This window comes from Anolis sagrei, chromosome 4, assembly GCF_037176765.1.
Source record: "Anolis sagrei isolate rAnoSag1 chromosome 4, rAnoSag1.mat, whole genome shotgun sequence".
Taxonomy (NCBI): Eukaryota; Metazoa; Chordata; class Lepidosauria; order Squamata; family Dactyloidae; genus Anolis; species Anolis sagrei.
Window position 1 is genome coordinate 123,124,948 of NC_090024.1, and position 24,803 is coordinate 123,149,750.

General features: G+C 42.5%; 2 protein-coding genes across 5 annotated transcripts in view; both read right to left on the minus strand.

The window, feature by feature from the left end:
• The window catches only part of DHX9 (DExH-box helicase 9), a 52,662-nt gene extending 51,992 nt beyond the window's left edge, over positions 1 to 670 (minus strand). For both annotated transcript variants that reach the window (XM_067467619.1, XM_067467618.1), the window contains exon 1: positions 522 to 670. The gene's annotated coding sequence lies outside the window, so the exon portion shown is untranslated. The remainder of the gene's footprint in view (positions 1 to 521) is intronic.
• A 6,528-nt stretch (positions 671 to 7,198) lies between these two features.
• NPL (N-acetylneuraminate pyruvate lyase) overlaps positions 7,199 to 24,803 on the minus strand; it is a 45,495-nt gene continuing 27,890 nt past the window's right edge. For 2 of the 3 annotated variants that reach the window (XM_060774482.2, XM_060774481.2), the window contains exons 9-12: positions 20,561 to 20,607; positions 18,753 to 18,837; positions 13,563 to 13,602; positions 7,199 to 9,988 (exon numbers count right to left, since the gene is read on the minus strand). In XM_060774482.2, coding sequence (XP_060630465.2) covers positions 9,831 to 9,988; positions 13,563 to 13,602; positions 18,753 to 18,837; positions 20,561 to 20,607 — 330 coding nt within the window. In that variant the 3' untranslated portion in view covers positions 7,199 to 9,830. The remainder of the gene's footprint in view (positions 9,989 to 13,562; positions 13,603 to 18,752; positions 18,838 to 20,560; positions 20,608 to 24,803) is intronic. The other variant, XM_060774483.2, reaches the window with a different exon arrangement.

The following is a 24,803-nucleotide window of genomic DNA, read 5'->3' on the forward strand; positions in this document are numbered from 1 at the left end:
GAGAGAGTTCCAGAGTCGTGGGGCCTTCCTCTCAGCCTTCTCTTCTTTAGGCTAAACATGCCCAGCTCCTTAAGCCGCTCCTCATAGGGTTTGTTCTCCAGACCCTTGATCATTTTAGGTTTATTAGTCCTCAGGGCCTTTCCACACAGCCATATAATCCAGAATAATCCACAATGTCGGCTTTGCACAGGGTTATTAGTCCATACGACCATATATTCAAGTTCAATATGGATTTTCTACAGCTGTGTGGAAGGGGTCACAGTTAGGGAAATCCACCCTCTGAGGAAACCTGAGGCCGGCGTATAAAAACCCAGCATGCACAGCTCCAGCCTCCCTCAACTTCTGCGCCTGCGTGTTTTTGCCATAGTCCCTTTACCGGCTCCCTAGTTTCACGCGCATGCGCACTAGCTAAGGCGGGCCGCACTCTGGCGCATGCGCACATTCTCCCCGGCCTTTTCATTCCCCTGCGCCCCTCGTTCCCTCCCTCCTGCTAAGGCTCTGCACCCCAAATATCAACACACCAGAGGCACGCCCGCCACCTAGTCCTGCTGGGGAGAGCTTTGCTTCAAGCGCAAGCCAGCTCCGCAGCCTTCCACCTCGAGCAGCTCTCTTCTTGCCGACGCCAGCTCTCACAGAGTGGCAAGATGGCGGCAACCGCTTCGCGCATGCGTACACCTCACTGCGCCTAGGAAGGCGTGTCTGCACTCAGGGAGGAAAGCGCGCCCCGGGTGGACGGAGGTGGAACTACACTGGTCTCTTCTGCACAACCACTCAGAGATGTAGAATCATAGAATCAAAGAGTTGGAAGAGACCTCATGGGCCATCCAGCCCAACCCCCTGCCAAGAAGCAGAAATATTGCATTCAAATCACGCCTGACAGATGGCCATCCAGCCTCTGTTAAGTCCTGTCTTGTTTCCACAGTGGCCATCCTACTGTTAGTCTCCTGTAGCACGAACAATAGCCAGAAAAGTGCCATAACACTTAACAGTTCTGTACATTTTTAGTGTTTACTAGCCATCCCCTGCGACGCGTAGCTGTGGCCCATATGGGGGTTCTATGTGGGAGGTTTGGCCCAATTCTATCATTGGTGGGGTTCAGAATATTCTGTGATTGTAGATGAACTATAAATCTCAGCAACTACAACTCCCAAATGTCAAGATTCTATTTTCCCCAAACTCCACCAGTGTTCACATTTGGGAATATTGAGTATTCGTGTAGAGTTTGGTCCTGATCCACCATTGTTTGAGTCCACAGTGATCTCTGGATGTAAGTGAACTACAACTCCAAAACCAAAGGACACTGCCCACCAAACCCTTCTGTTGGTCATGGGAGAACTGTGTGCCAAGTTTGGTTCAATTCCATAGTTGGTGGAGTTCAGAATGCTCTTTGATTGTAGGTGAACTATAAATCCCAACAACTACAACTCCCAAATCTCAACATTCTATTTCCCCCAAACTCCACCAGTGTTCACATTTGGGCATATTGAGTATTCGTGTAGAGTTTGGTCCTGATCAATCATTGTTTGAGTCCACAATGATCTCTGGATGTAGGTGAACTACAACTCCAAAACCAAAGGACACTGCCCACTAAACCCTTCTGTTCGTCATGGGAGAACTGTGTGCCAAGTTTGGCTCAATTCCATAGCTGATGGTGTTCAGAATGCTCTTTAACTGTAGGTGAACTATAAATCCCAGCAAAGGCACTGCAGACTACTTCAACCAGAGAAATCAGCCATAGCAGAGCACCTGATGAACCAACAGTATCCAACCTGGACACAGCATTTTATTTGAGAACACAGAACACAGAAATGCTGGACCACTCTCACAACCACCATGTCAGGGTACACAGAGAAGCCATTGAAATCCACAAGCATGTGGACAATTTCAACAGCAAGGAAGAAACCATGAAAATGAACAAAATCTGGCTACCAGTATTAAAAAACTCAAAAATTACAACAGCAAAACAACAGAGAGTAAACAATCAGGCACATCTTAACACCTCTCAACAAAAGATTTTTCCAGGCTCAGCCAGGCCTTCAAATGCTAATGAAGGTGGTCAGTTGAAACATTCACACCTAGCTCCAGCAGGGAAGAGCTCCTTGCCCCACCCCAGCCATTCCACAGATATATTAACCCACTTTCCTATTTCCAACAGACCTCACTACCTCTGAGGATGCTTGCCATAGATGCAGGCGAAACGTCAGGAGAAGTGCCTCTGGAACATGGCCCTATAGCCCGAAAAAACCCACAAGAACCTAGTGCCATAACACTTAACAGTTCTGTATATTTTTAGAGTTTACTAGCCATCTTCTGCCACACGTTGCTGTGGCCCACATGGGTGTTCTGTGTGGGAGGTTTGGTCCAATTGTATCATTGGGGGGTTCAGAACGCTCTGTGATTGTAGGTGAGCTACAACAACTACAACTCCCAAATGTCAAGATTCTATTTTCCCAAAATGGCAAAATAAACTCCCAGTAAATAAAATAGACAAGCTCCCAATAGGTTCCTTAGACAACAGAAAACCCCAGCTATATCGCAACATGCTAAAGAAACTGGAACAAAACGGAATAACAAAGATTGAGGACTTACTAAAACCAGACGGGACTGTAATTCAATGGGAGGAAATAAAAGATAAATGCGGGCATGGAAATTGGTTACAATGGGGAGGGCTGTCTAAAAAGCTAATAGAATTGAAGAATAAGGAAACCTCAGAAACAAATCTCGACAAAATAATAAAATGGAAAGTAGAGAGGGAGAAAGGAATCATGGGATTTATATATAACACAATCACCGAAATACAATACAACACAAAATCTACCCTAATGGAAGTCTGGAAGGAGGAATTAAATTGCAGTGAGAGAGAAATAGACAATTGGATTAATTCAATCAATAAAATAAAACACCTAAAGATTAAAGAAATGCAACGAAAAATATTGACAAAATGGTACAGAACTCCTGTGCAACTGGCGCATATCACAAAAACATGCCCAAAATTATGTTGGCACAACTGTGGTAAAATAGGAACATATGCCCACATGTGGTGGGAATGTGAAAAAATCCAAAAGTTCCAAGAAATAATCAGGAAAGAAATGGAGGAGCTATTAGGGATCAAGATAGAATGGAATAAGGCCCAATTTTTCACTCAGAAATTCGAAAATAAAGAGGAATATAAGGAAAGTGAGGAAATAATAAAACATATGATAGAGGGAATTAAAGCCTCAGTGGCCCTGGGCTGGAAAGACCACAAGAAATGGGATACAAAAACCTGGTACAAATATTTAGCAGATTACCTTCTTCAAGATGATATTAGCGAAAGGAAAAGTTACTATATGACGGGTCAAAGCAAAAAGACATGGAAAGCAAAATGGAAGGGTCTCATATATAGAATAAAGGGGAAAGATAAATATACGGTGTTGAACAAAACTATTCTCATGATTGAACAATTGTAATAAACACAGCTAAAGTATCTATTTGTTCCGGGGGGGGGGGGGGTGTGCTGGTGGCGGGATTGGGGAAAAAACTGGTATTATGAATGTTATTTTCAAAGATGGAATGTTTCTATGTATTATACAATAGTAATTTTGAATGTTATTTTCAAAGATGGAATGTTTCTATGTATTATACAATAGTAATAACAAAATTAAAAAAAAACCTTAAAAAAAATAAAAAAAAACATCTTAAAAAAAAAAAAGATTCTATTTTCCCCAAACTCCACCAGTGTTCACATTTGGGCATATTGAGTATTCGTGTAGAGTTTGGTCCTGATCCATCATTGTTTGAGTCCACAGTGATCTCTGGATGTAGGTGAACTACAACTCCAAAACCAAAGGACACTGCCCACCAAACCCTTCTGTTGGTCATGGGAGAACTGTGTGCTAAGTTTGGTTCAATTCCAGAGTTGGTGGAGTTCAGAATGCTCTTTGATTGTAGGCGAACTATAAATCCCAGCAACTACAACTCCCAAATGACAAAATCAATTTTTTTTAGTGAAGGACATACATTGGATTGTTCGGTGTCTTGTGTCCAAAGTTGGTGTCGATTCGTCCAGTGGTTTTTGAGTACTGTTAATCCCACAAACGAACATTACATTTTTATTTATATAGATTAGATACCATACTTTGAGTAACTTTCCAATGAGGATTGGAAGGAAAAAATGTAGGCAAAGGCATTCGACACAGTGAATTGCAGTGCTATCTCGACCATCCTCCAAAAAATCCGGTGCCCTAACAAATTTGTGAACATCCTGTGGCTCCTCCATGGTTTTTTTTTTCCGTGTCAGGAGCGACTTGAGAAACTGCAAGTCGATTCTGGTTTGAGAGAATTGGCCGTCTGCAAGGACGTTGCCCAGGGGACGCCCAGATGATTTGATGTTTTTGGCTCAGTGGATTAAACCCCTGTGCCAGCAGGTCGCAGGTTCGAATCCGGGGAGAGGTGGATGAGCTCCCTCTGTCAGCTCCAGCTCCCCATGCTGGGACATACATCCTTGCCGCCCTACATGAGAGCCATGTATGACTTAGGGCCTTTTACTCAAGCACTTAAGACCTGGCTTTTTACTAGAGCATTCGATCCCTGTTAATTTTTAATTTTTGTATGTATTTTATCTTTTACAATTTAGCTGTAAATCGCCCAGAGCATTCTTGGATGGAGGGCGATTAATAAGTAATTAAATGATGATGATGATAACATGAGAGAAGCCTCCTCCATGATGACATGATGGCAACAGTCTTGGATAGCAATGGCTCCCAAAGTGACCCATTTAAGGTAGAATCAGGTGTCAAACAGGGATGTGTTATTGCCCCAACCTTATTTTCCATTTTCAATGCTATAATACTTCTTCTTGTTGACGGAAAGCTTCCCACCTGAGTAGAAATCATCTATCGGACAGATGGTAAGCTACAGGTTCTTGTGGGTTTTTTCGGGCTATATGGCCATGTTCTAGAGGCATTTTCTCCTGACGTTTCGCCTGCATCTATGGCAAGCATCCTCAGAGATGGTAAGCTATTTAACCTCAGCAGACTGAAAGCTAAAACCAAGGTTACAACAACATCTGCTATAGAACTTCAATATACTGATGACAACATCATCTGTGCACATTCAGAAGAAGACCTACAAGCCACTCTAACACCTACGCAGAAGCATACAAGAAGCTCGTCTTGTCATTGAACATCGAGAAAACCAAAGTGCTCTTCCAGCAGTCACCAGCCAATCCCTCTCCAATGCCAGAAATACAGCTTAATGGTGTAACATTATATTGCTTTCAATTGTGTTGTTGTTTTATCTGATGTTTTAATTGGTTAAAGTGTTTTACATGTGTGTTTTAATTGTAATCTTGGGGGTGTCCCTTGTAAGCCACACCGAGTCCCCTAGGGGAGATGGTTGGCGGGGTATAAAAATAAAGTTATTATTATTATTATTATTATTATTATATTATAACATTAGAAAATGTTGATCATTTCCGCTACCTTGGCAGCCACCTCTCCACAAACGTCAACATTGACACTGAAATACAACACCGCCTGAGTTCTGCTAGTGCAGCTTTTTTCCAAATAAAGCAGAGTGTTTGAGGACCAGGACATCCGTAGGGATACCAAGGTGCTTGTCTATAAAGCTATTGTCCTCCCAACTCTGTTATACGCCTCCGGGACGTGGATTATCTACAGACATCACATGCAACTCCTAGAATGATTCCATCAGCGTTGCCCCTGAAAAATCCTTCAAATCTCTTGGGAAGACAAGCGGACAAATGTCAGCATGCTAGAAGAAGCAAAGACCACCAGCACTGAAGCAATAGTCCTCTGCCATCAATTCCACTGGGCCGGTTACATTGTCCGGATGCTGGACCACTGTCCCCCTAAGCAGTTGCTCTACTCCGAACTCAAGAATGGAAAACAGATTGTTGGTGGACAGGAAAAGAGATTTAAAGATGGGCTCAAAGCCAACCTTAAAAACTCTGGCATAGACACCGAGAACTGGGAAGCCCTGGCCCTTGAGCACTCCAGCTGGAGGTCAGCTGTGACTAGCAGTGCTGTAGAATTTGAAGAGACACGAATGGAGGGTGAAAGAAACATGCCAAGAGGAAGGCGCGTCAAGCCAACTTCGACCGGGACCGCCTTCCACCTGGAAACTAATGCCCTCACTGCGGGAGAACATACAGGTCAAGAATAGGGCTCCACAGTGACCTGCAGACCCACCACCAGTACACTGATCTTGGAAGACTATCCTACTTGGACAATGAGGGATCGCCTAAGTAAGTAAGCCTGCTGTAGCACAAGCAATAGCCGCTTTCCCCACTACTCTTTACTTTGCCTACCTGCTTGCTCCTTGCTTTCCGCCACCTATCCGGTTGCTTGCTCCATCTGCCAACTGCACCCCAATCCCTCTTAAGGTCTAACTGCATACATGTGCTTACTACTAAAGTGGGCCTTCCATCTTAATATTAAATGGGTCAGAATATGCTGTGTTTATTCAGTGGAAAGGAGGGAAGAGATATTCTATGGATTTCCAATGCTATTTCTATGAGAATTGCATTTTCCAGGACTTGAGCCGTGATATAAACAGCACAATTGAAGCCTGAGCAATGGCATGTATTAAGCCATGGCTGGGGACTATTCCATCCTAGTTAGACTATGTGATGTTAATTGCAAAACAGCTTTTACTACTTGTGTTTTTCTTTCAAGATAGGAACCAAATGCTTGGAATTAAAAGGAGTTTCGATCCGGATTGTATAGACAAGTTAATGTGCTCATGAAAATGTAACGGTCAAGATGTACTTGGCAAGCTAGAGCCACCATTCATACACAACTTCCCATTTTCATATCAGATTAGTGCCGGAAGAAATTTGCCAGAAATAACTATGGCCTATTCAAATACATTCGTAACGGTCAGTAGTTTTAATTGTCTGAGTTGGCAGACATGCTAGATTTTGTTCTAGTTGAATTCAAGTGGGAGAGGAAAAAATGGGCAAATTGCCTTCTGGATCTTAAACCTCACTATGTAAGAACTCAGCACTTCTATACAGCTGTTCTCCTTGCAAAAGGGGCAACGGTATGGCCTTTTCTGCTGGAAGTAAAGAGGAGAAAAACAGCACTGAATGCCAGGTTCCAAGACAAGTCATTGGAAATTACTTAACACCTTGTATCAATGGAAGAGAATGTACTTATTCAATAGAAACCAAAAAACAACATTCAATAGTGGAGAGTACATGTACAAAACATTTAATCAAAAAGCAAAGTGGATATTTGCTGTTCTTTATAGTTTCAAAAAGACATAGAAATTCCCACGAAAGAATAGCAAGAGTAGAAAAAATTGTGCACATTTTTTGTTGAGAGGTGATTAACTGTCTCTGATTGTTTCCTCTCTGTTGTTTTGCTGTTGTAATTTTAGTGTTTTTTTTAATACTAGTAGCCAGATTTTGTTCATTTTCATGGTTTCCTCCTTTCTGTTGAAATTGTCCACATGCTTATGGATTTCCATGGCTTCTCTGTGTAGTCTGACCTGATGAACCAACCTGAACACAGCATATTATTTGAGAACACAGAAATGCTGGACCACTCCAACAACCACCATGTCAGACTACACAGAGATTGCCCCAGGCACCAACAAGCCACACCAAACAATTGCCAGGCCACCAAATGCTAATCAAAGTGGTCAGTTGAAACATTCACACCTAGCTCCAGCAGACAAGAGTTCTTTGTCCCACCTTGGTCATGCCAGAGATATATAAACCCATTATCCTAGTTCCAACAGACCTCACTACCTCTGAGGATGTTTGCCATAGATGCAGGTGAAACATCAGGAGAGAATAGAGCAGTATGTGTGAAAAAGATGTTGGAGTCCTTGTGGACAACAAGTTAAACATGTGGCGGCAAAAAAAGCCAATGGGATTTTGGCCTGCATCAATAGGAGCATCGTATCTAGATCTAGGGAAGTAATGCTACCCCTCTATTCCGCTTTGGTTAGACCACACCTGGAATATTGTGTCCAATTCTGGGCACCACAATTGAAGAGAGATATTGACAGGCTGGAATGTGTCCCGAGGAGGGCGACTAAAATGATAAAGGGTCTGGAGAACAAGCCCTATGAGGAGTGGCTTAAGGAGCTGGGCAATTTTAGCCTGAAGAAGAGAAGGCTGAGAGGAGATATGATAGCCATGTATAAATATGTGAGAGGAAACCACAGGGAGGGGGGAGCAAGCTTGTTTACTGCTTCCATGGAGATTAGGACAAGGAACAATGGCTTCAAACTACAAGAAAGGAGATTCCATCTGAACATTAAGAACTTCCTGACTGTGAGAGCTGTTCAGCAGTGGAACTCTCTTCCCTGGAGTGTAGTGGAGGCTCCTTCTTTGGAAGCTTTTAAACAGAGGCTGGATGGCCATCTGTCAGGGGTGATTTGAATACAATATTCCAGCTTCTTGGCAGGGGGTTGGACTGGATGGCCCATGAGGTCTCTTCCAACTCTTTGATTCTATGAATGCCTCTAAAACATGGCCATATAGCCTGAAAAAAACCTATAACAACTCAAAAGAGCCATGTGATGGCTATTGGGACAATCATCTGGCACTTTGATGATAAGGCCCATGTGGCTTCTATAGGGCTTCATCCACCATGCTTTCTTTAACAAGGGAAGGTATTAGGTGGGTTTGTTGTGCACAGGTTTCCTCAGCTGGGAACTGTATGGCCATGTCTCTTAATGTCATCTAGCCCTTTGCTTGATGCCCAAGAAACCAACCTCTGCTTCCTACTGTAGTCTCACACATGTGGAGGGTTGTCAAGCTAAGGAAAAAACTATGATACACTATCTATAGTAGAAATAGGCATTAAAATCTTTATTTCCAAAAGGCTAAAAATCTAAGTTAACAATGAACTAAATTTCCTTTAGAAAATGTTACATTTTGTCTATGCATGCATAGAACGAAAGGTTGAGAAGAAATTTCATGTTGAAGATTCCCTCTTCATTAGAAACATACTGGTTCTGGAGTGTGCCATGAAGTTTATATTTTCCTATATAAAAATATGTAGGATCTGCTGGCAGTCACGGAGAACAACAACGCTTGGTCCTGTGGGATGTTGGCTGCTTCACTTTGCAAATTTCGAGAACTTGTATAATTGAAACAATACTAGAAGCTAGACCTTGAGTTTGTCAGGATTATTGAGATATGTATGTGTGTTTTTCAATGTGTTTCTATGTAATTCAAGATGGATTAAGATGTATTTCAAGATGGATTCTATTTTGCTCAATTGTGTATTAGAAATACTGTGAGAGGCAGAGAAAATGTAACCTTCACAGAAATGGCTGGGAAGAAATGGGAGGATCTGGTCTCAGCCAGAAGTGAGATAAGCAGATGTTCAGAAACAGTTGTGTTGTGCTTTGTCGTTCCTGTCTGATGCCTGCTGTGAATAGACGTGTGTAGATGTACTTAGTAAACTTAGTTTTCTGTTGTAACTAAAAGCTTGCAGAGTCCTGATTTCTGAAACACAGTGTCTGCTGATCTAGCAATCCTTCCGCTTGCAAACGTCAATACTCTGACAGAGTTTTCTATAATTATGAAAAAAGGAAGAGCGAACAAATCCAGTTATTGTGATCTTCATCTTGCTTTGTGTGAAAGGATCAAGAATATCACACGGAAGGAGAAATTCTTCATTTGGTCCAGTTTTCTCAGATTTTCAAAATTAAGTTGGTTTCTTCCTGATTTCCACATAGAAATTGTTACAGAACATTGTTTTATAATTCCCAATAAGAAGCTAGTCATCCCAGACTTATTGCAAGTATTCCATTTCAAAAGGTAACAGACCACCAAGTCAAATAGGACCCTGCTGGGATGTAGCGGCTTAATGCAAAGTGTAGAGACAGTTCTTTAGGCTTTCTAGTTTGGCTTTCACTTTAAGAACAAACTCCTCTGAGGCACTTGAGAGTGGAAGCCGTGGTGGGCCCATCGGTATCCCTGAAATCAAACTCATAACCGCTTTGATCTGTGGAACACCAAATCCTATAAAAATAAAAATAGAGAACATAAATATATTTCTTAAAAACATGACCTTCTCTGATATTGTTTCTGCAGTTGATTATATAAAGTAATACCTGTTTAAAAATATGTTTTACCATTATGAACCTACAAGCCCACAATTTTTACACTGGAGGAGTGAGGAACATGTAGCCATTCAAGTGTTGGGCTGGAACTCACAGCAGTCCTAACACAGTAGAGATAATAATAATAATAATAATAATAATAATAATAATACTTTTTGTACCCCGCTACCACCGAGGGACTCGATGCGGCTTACATGAGGCCGAGCCCAAACACAACAATACAAGCAATTTAAAAACATAGACAATAAAATACACAACATTATCAATAAAACAATACATAATTAAAAACAGTGGGAAGGCTGAATGTAGAGTTAAAATTGGAAATAATGCTGGGACATGGACGAAAGGTGATACTGGTGTTTGTGGAAGGGCATATGAGTAGACCTAAAGAAATGTAAAGGGCTTTGGAGGACAAAGTGCTATGGGATCATTATTCCAGGAAGGCACACTGGAACAGCCACGTCTTCAAGCTCCTCCTGAAGACTGCCAGAGTTGGGGCCTGTCTGATGTCTTTAGGGAGTGAGTTCCAGAGTTGAGGGGCCACCACCGAAAAGGCCCTCTCTCTCGTCCCCACCAATCGCGCCTGCGATGCTGGTGGGATCGAGAGCAGGGCCTCTCTGGATGATCGAAGGGATCGTGTGGGTTCGTATACAGATATAAGGTCACGCAGGTAGGCAGGTCCCAAACCGTTTAGGGCTTTGTAGGTAAGCACCTGCACCTTGAATTGGGTCCGGTAAATGAACGGCAGCCAATGGAGCTCCTTAAACAGGAGGGTTGACTGCTCCCTGTAAGGAGCTCGTTAGCAACTTGGCCGCCGCTCGTTGAACCAGTTGGAATTTCCGGGCCATTTTCAAGGGTAGCCCCACGTAGAGTGCATTACGGTATGGTAAGGGATGATGAGAACTTCAATCCATCAGCTGAGGGAACAACATGCCATGTTCCCAAAATAATATTTTCAAAGTTTCTAAGCCTTTCATATTCATTTTATAATGTAAATATTCATTATAATCCCATGTTGCTAATGGGAGTGGCGCACAGGGAACACACAACTCCTCTGCTGCGCCAGCTCCACTGGCTGCTAGTCTGCTACCAGGCACAATACAAAGTGCTGGCTTTGCCTATAAAGCCCTAAACGGTTCTGGTACAGCTTACCTATCTGAACATATCTGTCCTAGAAAAGTAGATTCATTCTAGGTATTAGCCAGTTCATAGTTATGACAACACACTACAGTATACCTCTATAAACAAAGTGGAATATGTTCCTGGATATGACTACTTTAAAAGGGAATTTGGTACCAGAGACAAAAATAACATGAAAAGTACCAGGATAGATTCCTAACCCACAAAAAAGATTGGCTTTACATGTTTCAGCAAAGTTTTCCTTCAAAACTTACATTATCTATATGTGAATGGAAACAATGAAATCAGGAAAGTCTTCTATAAGTAAAAAAATATTCTGAATCTTCTAGAGACTGAGTTGTAGGTTTTTTTGGGCTATATGGCCACGTTCTAGAGGCATTCTCTCCTGACGTTTCGCCTGCATCTATGGCAAGCATCCTCAGAGGTAGAGAGGTCTGTTGGAAGTAGGAAAATGGGTTTATATATCTGTGGAATGACCAGGGTGGGACAAAGGACTCTTGTCCGTTGGAGCTAGGTGTGAATGTTTCAACTGACCACCTTGATTAGCATTTGATGGCCTGGCAGTTGTTTGGTGTGACTTGTTAGTACCTGGGGCAATCTTTTGTTGAGAGGTGATTAGATTTCCCTGATTGTTTCCTCTCTGTTGTTTTGCTATTGTAATTTTAGAGTTTTTTTTAATACCGGTAGCCAGATTTTGTTCATATTCATGGTTTCTTCCTTTCTGTTGAAACTTCTAGAGACTACCTGAAGGCTTCTTCCAAAATGCTTCCAGCGACATCTTTTTTCCCCTTTCACTAGCCTCCACTTTTTTAATAATTTGCATTTTGATAGCAAGATTTATAACCTAAATTTTCTTAATTTGCTCTCCTCTTTTGCCATTCACTAATGTTTAGTCAGGGATGCTGGATGCAGCTACAGTAGAATCTAGAGAAGAACCACATTCTTTCCCAAATGAAGCTTTATTGCATTGTTAACTGCAGAACATGCTGCTGCAACTCAGCATTGGAGGTCTGTGTTTCTTAAGCCCTTCTTTGCCATTCTCCTAATGCTGATGCTGCTAAAAAAACTTCCGGCAAGATAGCGGACAAAGAAGAAAAGGGACCTGGGTCAACATAAAAATACCTGACAATATTTTCTAGATCCTCCAGGTGATTTTTTGGTGTGCTTCTGCCAAAAGCTATCATAAGTTGCATTGGAGGACCTATCAAATACCAAGAGAGAATATCTATCTCCAACATGACTCGATTGCCACTTCTGGCTGGTATCATTAATTTCAAATGGGTTTGCTAGTATCCACAGTTTCCTGTTTACACTGTAAGTTCCCTATGAAGAGCGGCTTAAAGAGCCTGGATAAGGCTGCGAGGAGCCATGATAGCCATGTATAAATACGTGAGAGGAAGTCATAGGGAGGAGGGAGGGAGCGTGTTTTCTGCTGCCCTGAAGACTAGTACACGGAACAATGGCTTCAAACTACAAGAAAGGAGATTCCATCTGAACATTAGGAAGAACTTCCTGATCATGAGGGCTGTTCAGCAGTGGAACTCTCTGCCCTGGAGTGTGGTACAGGCTCCTTCTTTGGAAGCTTTTAAACAGAGACTGGATGGCCATCTGGCAGGGGTGCTTTGAATGCAATGTTCCTGCTTCTTGGCAGGGGGTTGGACTGGATGGCCCATGAGGTCTATTCCAACTTTATGATTCTATAGGTTCCCTTCTACCATGCCATATAAAATCCAGATCATCTGTTTTGAACTGGATTATATGGCAGTATGGACTCATATAATTCAGTGCTTTGAATGTGATTTTCCTGCTTCTTGGCAGGGAATTGGACTGGATGGCCCACGAGGGCTCTTCCAACTCTATGATTCTATGATTCAAGAACGTATCCCCCCAAACATAAGGGGATACAGTACATGGGAAGAGACAATATTCTGACAGTTAAAATGGATGTACAAATTACTTGCATGCTCACAAGTTGCTTGCTAAATTGGCTCTAATACATAAATCAATATTTAGTGTTTAATGTTATTGTTGTTAATGCTACAATAATCATTCCATAAAATTTTAATCAGTAAACAAATTAATGCATTTCAAAAATGAAATCAAGAGTCTGAATGAACAGAAGTCTGACTGTATTTCTTGAACCAATGAGATCAAGCTCCACAACAATGCAGAAAAAAATGTATCTGAAGAAAATTTACAAAGGAAGAGCGGGTTAAACGATTAAATTGAGCCTTTCACATCATATGTGGGTAATTAAACTGAAACTTGCACAGAATTCAGAATTATTCAGTTCAGAAGGGGAAGAAAAACTTTCACGATACTGTTGTACCTACCCTGAGCAATAACAAAGCCGAGGAATTCCTGAACACAGAACTAGGAGAGATAACAAGGAATGTTAAGGTTTTTTTACATGACTTATTTTACTGAAACTGATGGTATTACATGAATTGTGTAACTAGAGGATTCCAGATAAATGTAACTGCAGCAAAGCCCCATCAGTCCTGGTCAGCACAGCCAACGAACAAATTTATTTATTTATTTATTTACTTACTTCATTTATGTACCGCTTTTCTCAGCCCTCAGGTGACTCAAAGCGATTAACAACAGCAAAATTCAATGCAAAACATCATAAAATGATTATGGGACAGTTAAAACAATAACATCATCAACAATTAAACATCAATATAACAATCATTAGCATCTCATCAGTAAAATCAGAATCCAATCTCATCATTCGTTAATCCGTGTACCTATATTCATTGCACCGCTTAATCGAATGCTTGTTCGAACAGCCAGGTCTTCACTTTCCTCCAAAATGCCAATAGGGATGGGGTCGATCTGATATCTATAGGAAGAGCATTCCACAGCCAAGGGGCCACCACTAAGAAGGCCCTGTCTCTCGTTCGCGCCAGGCGTGCCTGTGATGCAGGCGGGACAGAGAGCAGGGCCTCCCCAGATGATCTTAATGTTCTAGTTGGTTCATAGGAGGAGATGCGTTGGGAGAGGTAAATAGGGCCAGAACTGTTTAGGGCTTTATAGGCTAATGCCAGCACTTTGAATTGTGCCCGGTAGCAAACTGGCAGCCAGTGGAGCTGGCGCAACAGAGGAGTTGTATGCTCCCTGAGTGCCGCTCCTGTTAGTAACCTGGCTGCCAAGCGTTGGACCATTTGAAGCTTCCGAGCAGTCTTCAAAGGCAACCCCACGTAGAGAGCATTGCAGTAATCTATACGGGATGTAACCAGAGCGTTGACTACCATGGCCAAGTCACACTTCCCAAGGTACGGGCACAGCTGGCGCACAAGTTTTAACTGTGCAAATGCTCCCCTGGTCACCGCTGAACCCTGAGGTTCCAGGCTCAGCGATGACTCCAAGATCACACCCAAGCTGCGAACCTGCGTCTTCAGGGGGAGTGTAACCCCGTCCAACACAGGCTGTAACCCTATGCCCTGTTCGACCTTGCGACTGACCAGGAGTACCTCTGTCTTGTCTGGATTCAATTTCAATTTGTTCGCCCTCATCCAGACCGTTACAGCGGCCAAACACCAGTTCAGGACCTGAACAGCCTCCTTAGTAGCAGGTGGAAAGGAGTGACAGAGTTGGACATCATCCGCGTACAAATGACATCGTATCCCGAAGCTCTGGATGATCTCCCCCAGCGGCTTCATGTAGATGCTAAACAACATGGGAGACAATATTGAACCCTGTGGAACCCCACAAGACAATGGTTGTGGGGTAGAACAGGTGTCCCCCAATAACACCTTCTGAGAACGACTCTCTAGGAAGGACTGGAGCCACTGCAAAACAGTACCTCCAAGGCCCATTCCCGCGAGGCGTCTCAGAAAGATACTGTGGTCGATGGTATCGAAGGCCGCTGTGAGGTCCAGCAGAACTAACAGGGACACACTCCCTCTGTCTAGCTCCCGGCGTAGATCATCCACTAAGGTGACCAAGACTGTTTCAGTTCCATGTCCCGACCTAAAGCCAGACTGTGCCGAATCCAGATAATCCATGTCTTCCAAGAATACCTGGAGTTGTGAAGCCAACACGTTCCAGGACTTTGCCCAAAAAGGGAGATTGGAAACTGGCCGATAGTTGTCGAATTGAGTGGGGTCCAGTGATGGACAAACAGTCTCACCAGCAACTGCCGTGTCAAATGAACTGAGATATTGTTCAACCATTTGCATACTTCTGTCTTTGAGCTGTCTTCCAAATGCTACCACTCTCTAAAGTAATGTCACTGACAATGGGAACTGGATAATACATGCCTGTAGGCTGCATATATAGTTAGGAAAGCTTCCTGCAAGAGGATAACTTGGTGCAAATTCTGTTTCAATGCAAGTGAAAAACTTGCCCTATTTTTCAAGCCCTTTAAAACTGTCATCAACTTTACTTCCTCCACTCCTCTCTTTGTGTGATAGTTTTATTGTTACCTTAAGATTTTTATTTTGACAGTATCACTTTTATTTTACATATTTTGTGAACCTCTCTGGAAACCTTTGTGTACAGTTACTAAATATAAAAAAGAAAGCAAAAGTGGAGCAGCTCAGAACAGAAGCCCTCATCTGGAATGTGTCCAGAGGAGGGCGACTAAAATGATCAAGGGTCTGGAGAACAAGTCCTATGAGGAACGGCATAAAGAGCTGGGCATGTTTAGCCTGAAAAAGAGAAGGCTGAGAGGAGATATGATAGCCATGTGTAAATATGTGAGAGGAAGCCACAGGGAGGAGGGAACAATCTTGTTTTCTGCTTCCCTGGGGACTAGGGCGCGGAACAATGGCTTCAAACTACAAGAAAGGAGATTCCATCTGAACATGAGGAAGGACTTCCTGACTGTGAGAGCCGTTCAGCAGTGGAACTCTCTGCCCCGGAGTGTGGTGGAGGCTCCTTCTTTGGAAGCTTTTAAACAGAGGCTGGATGGCCATCTGTCAGGAGTGCTTTGAATGCAATATTCCTGCTTCTTGGCAGGGGGTTGGACTGGATGGCCATGAGGTCTCTTTCAACTCTATCCTTCCTGAACTTTAGGACATCCTTTGGGAAGGTTATACTGTACACTCGTGCTCTTTACTGTTTTACAAATACACAGATCGAGTGGCAGAATACAACCAAAAAATAAATGGGCAGCACTTTGGTGATTGTTAATTTTATGCCATCTAAACATAAGAAATGGTTGAATAGTTAATGTGTACTAGGACACGGAACAATGGCTTCAAACTACAAGAAAGGAGATTTCATCTGAACATGAGGAAGAACTTCCTGACTGTGAGAGCCATTCAGCAGTGGAACTCTCTGCCACAAAGTGTGGTGGAGGCTCCTTCTTTGGAAGCTTTTAAACAGAGGCTGGATGGCCATCTGTCAGGGATGCTTTGAATATTCCTGCTTCCAACTCTATGATTCTATGATCTTAAGAGAGTTGGGGCCTGAGCACAATGAATTAATTAGTTAATTGGTGCAAGAGCAGAATTCGTATCTTTTCCAATAATGAACAAAGATAGATTTCAGGGTTTTTTTTAGTAGCTTCATAATCTGTATCAGAGAATTCTATATAATATTTTTCTACACTAAATAGCTAGAATCCTCTTGGTGAATGATGTGTACATATAGGAGAGCCCCTTTGCATCATCGGTCCATCAGATCACCAGCATCAAATGGGATCTCGACCAGTGTCTTGTAATAAATGCAGAAAATAACACTATCTTGTTATAAATGCAGAGTATACAGAAAGGTGGCTCTTATCTAACAAGTTACATATACAGGCAGTCCCCAAGCTACAAACAAGATAGGTTCTGTAGGTTTGTTGAATTTCTATGTAAGCTGAAACACATACTTTTAATACTCTTAAAAAGTGTTATTCTAGACATAGACAGAGAGAGAGAGGGATAAAGAGAGAGAGCTAGCTTTGGATAACATAGAGAGCTAGCTTTGGAAAACATTTGGATAACATGTGGTGTTTGTTTTGCTGTCAGTACCCCTGTTCAGAAGATTTCACTTCACCTTCTGTACCTGTGATAATTGGATTTTGAAAAATTGATAATTCTTCTAGGAGTGAATTTCCGTCTGTAGGATGTTTGTAACTTGGGGACTGCCTGTATACCTAGAAGTCTGTGTTTCAGTGTTTCCATGCCCATGATGTGTTTCCCGGTTTGGAATCAAAACTTAAAGTTACTAAAACATTATTGCTGAGTGCCTTCAAGTAATGTCTACCTTATGACAACCCCGAAGTAAAACATTCATGAGGCTTTCTTAGCATTATGTATTCATAGGGTGTTGCTATTGCTTTCCTCGGAAGCTGAGAAAGTGTGACTTGCCAAAGGTCATCTAGTAGGTTTTGATCGCTAAGCACAACCTGGGGATCACAACCAGATACAGTGAAGACATCTGCCTTTGCGCTGTGCTACTCTGCTGCTGAGTATGCATGCCCAGTGTGGAACACATCACACCACACTAAACAGTGGATGTGGCTCTTAATGAAACATGCCGCATTATCACAGGGTGTCTGCGCCCTACACCACTGGAGAAATTACACTGCTTAGCCAGTATTGCACCACCTGACATCTGCTGGGAAGTAGCAGCCAATAGTGAAAGGACCAAGGCAGAGACATCTCCAGCTCATCCCTTGTTTGGGTATCAGCCAGCACGCCAATCTAGACATAGTTTTCTAAGATCTACAGAGACACTCGCTGGAACACCTCAGCAAGTGAGAGTCCAAAAGTGGCAGGCCCAAACCCAGCACCTCAACCAATGGCTGATACCCAATGAGAGACTCCCTCCTGGGCACACAGAAGACTGGGCGACTTGGAAGGCACTGAACAGACTGCGCTCTGGCACCACGAGATACAGAGCCAACCTTCAGAAATGGGGCTACAAAGTGGAATCCTCGGCATGCGAGTGTGGAGAAAAGCAAACCACTGACCACCTGCTGCAATGCAACCTGAGCCCTGCCACATGCACCATGGAGGACCTTCTTGCAGCAACACCGGAAGCACTCCAAGTGGCCAGATACTGGTCAAAGGACATTTAACCAGCTACCAAACTCACAAGATGTGTATTTTTCTGTCTGTTTGCTTTGTTCTGTTAGAAATGTAATATATAATGGACTGGTTGCTCTGACACGACAAATAAATAAATAAATCGCAAAGCATGGCTTCTAGCCCTGGCCATCCTGAGTTGCCTTCGGGCTGAAATGGGCAGGATTAAAATGATGTAAATAAATAAATAAGTCAAATGTTAAAATTATTATAGCACACTGGTTCTCAACCAATGCATTAATGTTAATACTGGATGTGATTTTGGTGCTGCACTATTTGAAACAGAGAAACATCCAAAATCTGCCCCAAATTGCTCTTTAAGATATTTTAAAAATAAATTTCATTCAATATTATTATTCACATGTAGTTTCAACGTTCCTGTATAGAAGTACTTGCAAGTTAAGGAGGATGCTATATGTACTATATACAAAGAGGAGTGGGAGGAAGAATCTGCGCATCTTATGTTACAGAGATCAGCTTGAGTCAGACACAGCCTACCTGATATTTTTGTGCAGAATGAAGATCTCCACTGGCAAAAGCTTCCAGCATCAAGTTGTTTATCTTGCCCAAATAGTTATATGTACTGTAAAAAAAACAAACAGCCCAACACATGGATAGAATTTAGCATTAAAGAAATGTCCGCACACTGAAATTAAAACAGAGCAAGCAGAACAACAGTTCTGATCTTACCCATCAAGAGTAGATGTCACATGCGATAACCCAATATTGTTACCCAACCCAAGATTGCATCACTTAGATTGCCCTTTGGAAGCCCATACATTTCGTATGCCAATCAGAAAGCTCCAGTTTTGAAATCTTGTGCATTCTGTTTAAGTTTTAGACTTTTCCCCACAAAGTTACTCATCCCAGCTGCAATACTGATATCAAAGTTAATTCATACTAGTTGTAAAAAAAGAGGGGAAAAGTAGTTTCAGTTACCAACAAATGAGGGAGCAATTTGAACATGCATATGCAAACTTTCTTTTAATCATACAGGGTGAGGCAGCATAACTTCCATTTTTAAAATGCGTGCCATTCAGTCGGTTGAAGAAGTAGCGGAGCGCTAGTGGTCTCGTTCGAGAGGCAGGAGTATAAAGTTTTGTCCGGACACAGTTCAGTCGCCATCATATGTTGGAATAGTGAGGAGCGTGCTTTGGTCGTCGAGGCATACTTTTCGAGCGGATTTGGAGTGGCCGGCCCGCTCTCCAGATTTGGCCCCTTGTGATTTTTTTCTATGGGGTTTTTTGAAATCCTGTGTTCATGTGAACCGTCCAAGGACCCTACAAGATTTGAAGACCAACATCCAGGAAGAAATTGCCAACGTAACGCCTGCTATGCTGGCAAGAGTCATGACAAATGCCAGAAATTGGTTTACTCAATGTATGGAGAATGGGGGACGTCACCTACATAATTTGATCTTCAAAACTACGTAAAAGAAATTGCCAACATAACGCCTGCTATGCTGGCAAGAATCATAGATTCATAGAATCAAAGAGTTGGGTCATCCAGTCCAACCCCCTGCCAAGAAGCAGGAATATTACATTCAAATCACCCCTGACAGATGGCCATCCAGCCTTTGTTTAAAAGCTTCCAAAGAAGGAGCCTCTACCACACTCCGGGGCAGAGAGTTCCACTGCTGAACAGCTCTCACAGTCAGGAAGTTCTTCCTCATGTTCAGATGGAATCTCCTTTCTTGTAGTTTGAAGCCATTGTTCCGCGTCCTAGTCTCCAAGGAAGCAGAAACAAGCCTGCTCCCTCCTCCCTGTGGCTTCCTCTCACATATTTATACATGGCTATCATATCTCCTCTCAGCCTTCTCTTCTTCAGGATAAACATGCCCAGCTCCTTAAGAGTCATGACAAACGCCAGAAATCGGTTTACTCAGTGTATGGAGAATGGAGAATGGGGGAAATCACCTACCCAATTTGATCTTCAAAACTACGTAAAACAAAACATTATAAAAAAAATTCTGATTCATACAATGGGTTTTATTAAGTTTTGAAAAAAGGAAGTTATGCTGCCTCACCCTGTAATATCTACTCCAACTGGAGAGAACAGAAGGAATAAAAAGCAAAACATAGAATAACAGAAAACGATATAAATAGGTTGGGGTCGAAAGACAAAATCTGACAGATGCTAGAGTTTGCATATTTCTCAAACGACATTTCTCATAATTGGTACTAAACTGTACAAAGGGTCAAAGAGCAGAAGGTACGAATTAAATGTGTATCTTCCTTTCTACAGGAGATTTTAACACTTCTGGTCACTTTAATCTATGTGGGGAAAAATGAGGGAAAGTGACTGACCTTCCAACTGCCCCTGTTGCTCCCATTGCAAGCGCACACAGGAGCTGCTACTTAGGGAAAACAAGAAAGCCAGGTTTTAGTTTCCTTGCAGCAGAAATATTCCTATTATTTCACTTATTGGATAGAAATCATTCAAAAAATATCATGGGAAAGTCGAAGGAAAAAGAAAGAGGGGCCGACTAAGGGCAAGATGGATGGATGGCATCCTTGAAGTTACTGGACTGACCTTGAAGGAGCTGGGGGTGGTGACGGCCGACAGGGAGCTCTGGCGTGGGCTGGTCCATGAGGTCACGAAGAGTCGGAGACGACTGAACGAATGAACAACAACAAAAACTCATTCTTTGGCAACAGAGGACAGAAGATGGAGAAAATAATACTTTGGAACTACTTATAGGATACCCTAGAAAGCAGGGGCAATAACCCTAATGGTAAAAAGATTCTGGGAGCTCATGCCTTTGGAGAGTGACCATTTATCCCATTTCTGTTTGCTCCATCTATAGTGTTGTCCCTATGATGCACTTTCCCCTGTCCTAAACTTAAAGCCTACCTCACTGTTTATCTCCCCTCAATTACATAATTGTTTTATTCCTACCTCATCCAGGATGTGATCTATTGTTTCATCTGCTTCCTTGCAGAGTCTACATTTGGGATCTGTTGTCGACTTTTCAATTCTGGCTTTGATAGCATTGGTTCGAATTATTATTATTATTAATTAATGTTTTATTATTATTATTATTATTATTATTATTATTATTATTATTAGGCCAAAAATGGAATATTGACCAGCTCCATAAAGGATCTTTGGCAATACCAAACTTTGTGTACAGATGTCTGGCAACTTGCCTCTTACAATTCCCCTCCTATTCCACCAAATCCACTGCATACATCTACCTCATCTTTTTCTTTGCGCTCTTCTTAGCCCACTCCTTTGAGACTCCCCAGGATTTATTCTCTCCATTCCCTGTGTTGCTCTGATCACCAGACCACTGTCTTTGCTTCCTTTTTCCACCCGGCTGGTAACAAGCTCTTCAAATAGAACATCCTTCTAAATTTGGAACACATCAACTGCTTAACTGTCTGAGAAATGAGCTAGTAAGATCCACTTTGCAAGGAATATCCTTAGTAAGATCTAGCACAGTGGTTCTCAACCTTTTAAATTTTGAGAACCACCAATGTTCACCCCTTAATAGAGCTCCTCATGTTGTGGTGACCTCCAACCATAAAATTATTTTTGTTGATACTTCATAAATGTAATTTTGCTCCTGTAATGAATCGTAATATAAATATCTGATATGCAGGATGTATTTTCATTGTTATAAATTAAACATAATTCTTGGTAGACACGGATTATCTGGATCCGGCACAGTCTGGCTTTAGGCCGGGGCATGGTACCGAGACAGCCTTGGTCGCCTTAGTGGATGATCTCCGTTGGGAGCTCGACAGGGGGAGTGTGTCCCTGTTGGTGCTCCTCGACCTCTCAGCGGCCTTCGATACCGTCGACCACGGTATCCTTCTGGGACGCCTCGCGGGAATGGGTCTCGGAGGTACTGCTTTGCAGTGGCTCCGGTCATTCCTCGAGGGCCGGTCTCAGAAGGTGTTACTGGGGGACTCCTGTTCTACCCCACAACCTTTGTTTTGTGGGGTTCCTCAGGGTTCAATACTATCCCCCATGTTGTTTAACATCTACATGAAACCGCTGGGCGAGATCATCCGGAGTTTCGGGGTGCGGTGTCATCTGTACGCAGATGATGTCCAACTCTGTCCTTCCCACCTGCTACTAAGGAGGCTGTCGAGGTCCTGAACCGGTGCTTGGCCGCTGTGACGGTCTGGATGGGGGCGAACAAATTGAAATTGAATCCAAACAAGACAGAGGTACTCCTGGTCAGTCGCAGGGCCGAACAGGGTATAGGGTTACAGCCTGTGTTAGACGGGGTTGCACTCCCCCTGAAGACACAGGTTCGCAGTTTGGGTGTGATCCTGGACTCATCGCTGAGCCTGGATCCCCAGGTTTCGGCAGTGACCAGGGGAGCATTCGCACAGTTAAGACTCGTGCGCCAACTGCGACCGTACCTTGGGAAGTCTGACTTGGCCACGGTAGTCCACGCTCTGGTTACATCCCGCCTTGACTACTGCAACGCTCTCTACGTGGGGTTGCCTTTGAAGACGGCCTGGAAGCTCCAACTAGTCCAACGGGCGGCAGCCATGGTATTAACAGGAGCAGGGCGCAGGGAGCATACAACTCCTCTGCTGTACCAGCTCCACTGGCTACCGATTAGCTACCGGGCCCAATTCAAAGTGCTGGCTTTGGCCTTTAAAGCCCTAAACGGTTCTGGCCCTACATATCTATCCGAACGTATCTCGGCCTATCAGCCCACCAGGACCCTAAGATCTTCGGGAGAGGCCCTTCTCTCCATCCCGCCTGCTTCACAGGTGCGGCTCGCGGGAACGAGAGACAGGGCCTTTTCTGTGGTGGCCCCGCGGCTTTGGAATGCCCTCCCTATAGAGATAAGATCAGCCCCCTCGCTGATGGCATTTCGGAAAAAACTGAAAACATGGATGTTTGAGCAAGCATTCGGCTAATCCGATGCGATGAAGTTTTTGATCAAGGACTGGCAATCATAGACAACGAAATTGGATTATGATTTTAATTAAGAGATGCATTGGTCTGTATTGGTGGCCCAATACTGTGTATTGTATATGTATGTGTTTTATATTTTTAATCGGAATTATTGTTGTTTTTAAATGCTGTAAACCGCAATGAGTCGCCGTTTTAGGCTGAGATATTAGCGGTATACAAGTGTACTAAATAAATAAATAAATAAATAAATAATTAAAGCATAGTGATTAATCACAAAAATAATATGTTTGGGGGAGGATGAGCAATGGATGATCGGATTTGCTCTGACTTCCACAGACCACTAAGACCCTCATGAATGACAGATCTGGATCCCACTTGGCATACAGACCCTCCATGAGCAATTGAAGATACTGGAGGGGTTTGGGAAGAATTCACAGTAATAGAATCCTAGGGTTGCAAGACACCTCCAGGGGTCATCCATTCCAACCTCCTTCTGCCATAAGGGAAAAACACTCCTGACAGATGGTCATTCAGACTCTTCATAATAATAATAATAATAATAATAATAATAATAGAATCCTAGGGTTGCAAGAGATCTCCAAGGGTCATCCAGTCCAACCCCTTTCTGCCATAAGGGAAAAGCACAATCAAAACACTCCTGAGAGATGGTCATTCACGCTCTTAACAATAATAATAATAATAATAATAATAATAATAATAATAGAATCCTAGGGTTGCAAGAGACCTCCAAGGGTCATCCATTCTAACCTCCTTTTGCCATAAGGGAAAAGCACAATCAAAGCACTTCTGACGGTCATTCAGACTCTCCTTTAATAATAATAATAATAATAATAATAATAATAATAATAGAATCCTAGGGTTGCAAGAGACCTCCAAGGGTCATCCATTCTAACCTCCTTCTGCCACAAGGGAAAGCACAATCAAAACACTCCTGACAGATGGTCATTCAGAATCTCCTTTAATAATAATAATAATAATAATAATAATAATAGAATCCTAGGGTTGCAAGAGACCTCCAAGGATCATTCATTCTAACCTCCTTCTGCCATAAGGGAAAAGCATAATCAAAGCACTCCTGACAGATGGTCATTCAGACTCTCCTTTAATAATAATAATAATAATAATAATAATAATAATAATAATAGAATCCTAGGGTTGCAAGGGACCTCCAAGGGTCATCCATTCTAACCTCCTTCTGCCATAAGGGAAAAGCACAATAAAAGCACTCCTGACAGATGGTCATTCAGACTCTTTTTAATAATAATTATAATAATAATAGAATCCTAGGGTTGCAAGAGATCTCCAAGGGTCATCCAGTCCAACCTCTTTCAGGCCATAAGGGAAAAGCACAATCAAAACACTCCTGAGAGATGGTCATTCACGCTCTTAATAATAATAATAATAATAATAATAATAATAATAATAATAGAATCCTAGGGTTGCAAGAGACCTCCAAGGGTCATCCATTCTAACCCCCTTCTGCCATAAGGGAAAAGCACAATCAAAACACTCCTGACAGATGGTCATTCAGGCTCTCCTATAATAATAATAATAATAATAATAATAATAATAATAGTAATAGAATCCTATGGACGCAAGAGATCTCCAAGGGTTATCCAGTCCAACCTCCTTCTGCCATAAGGG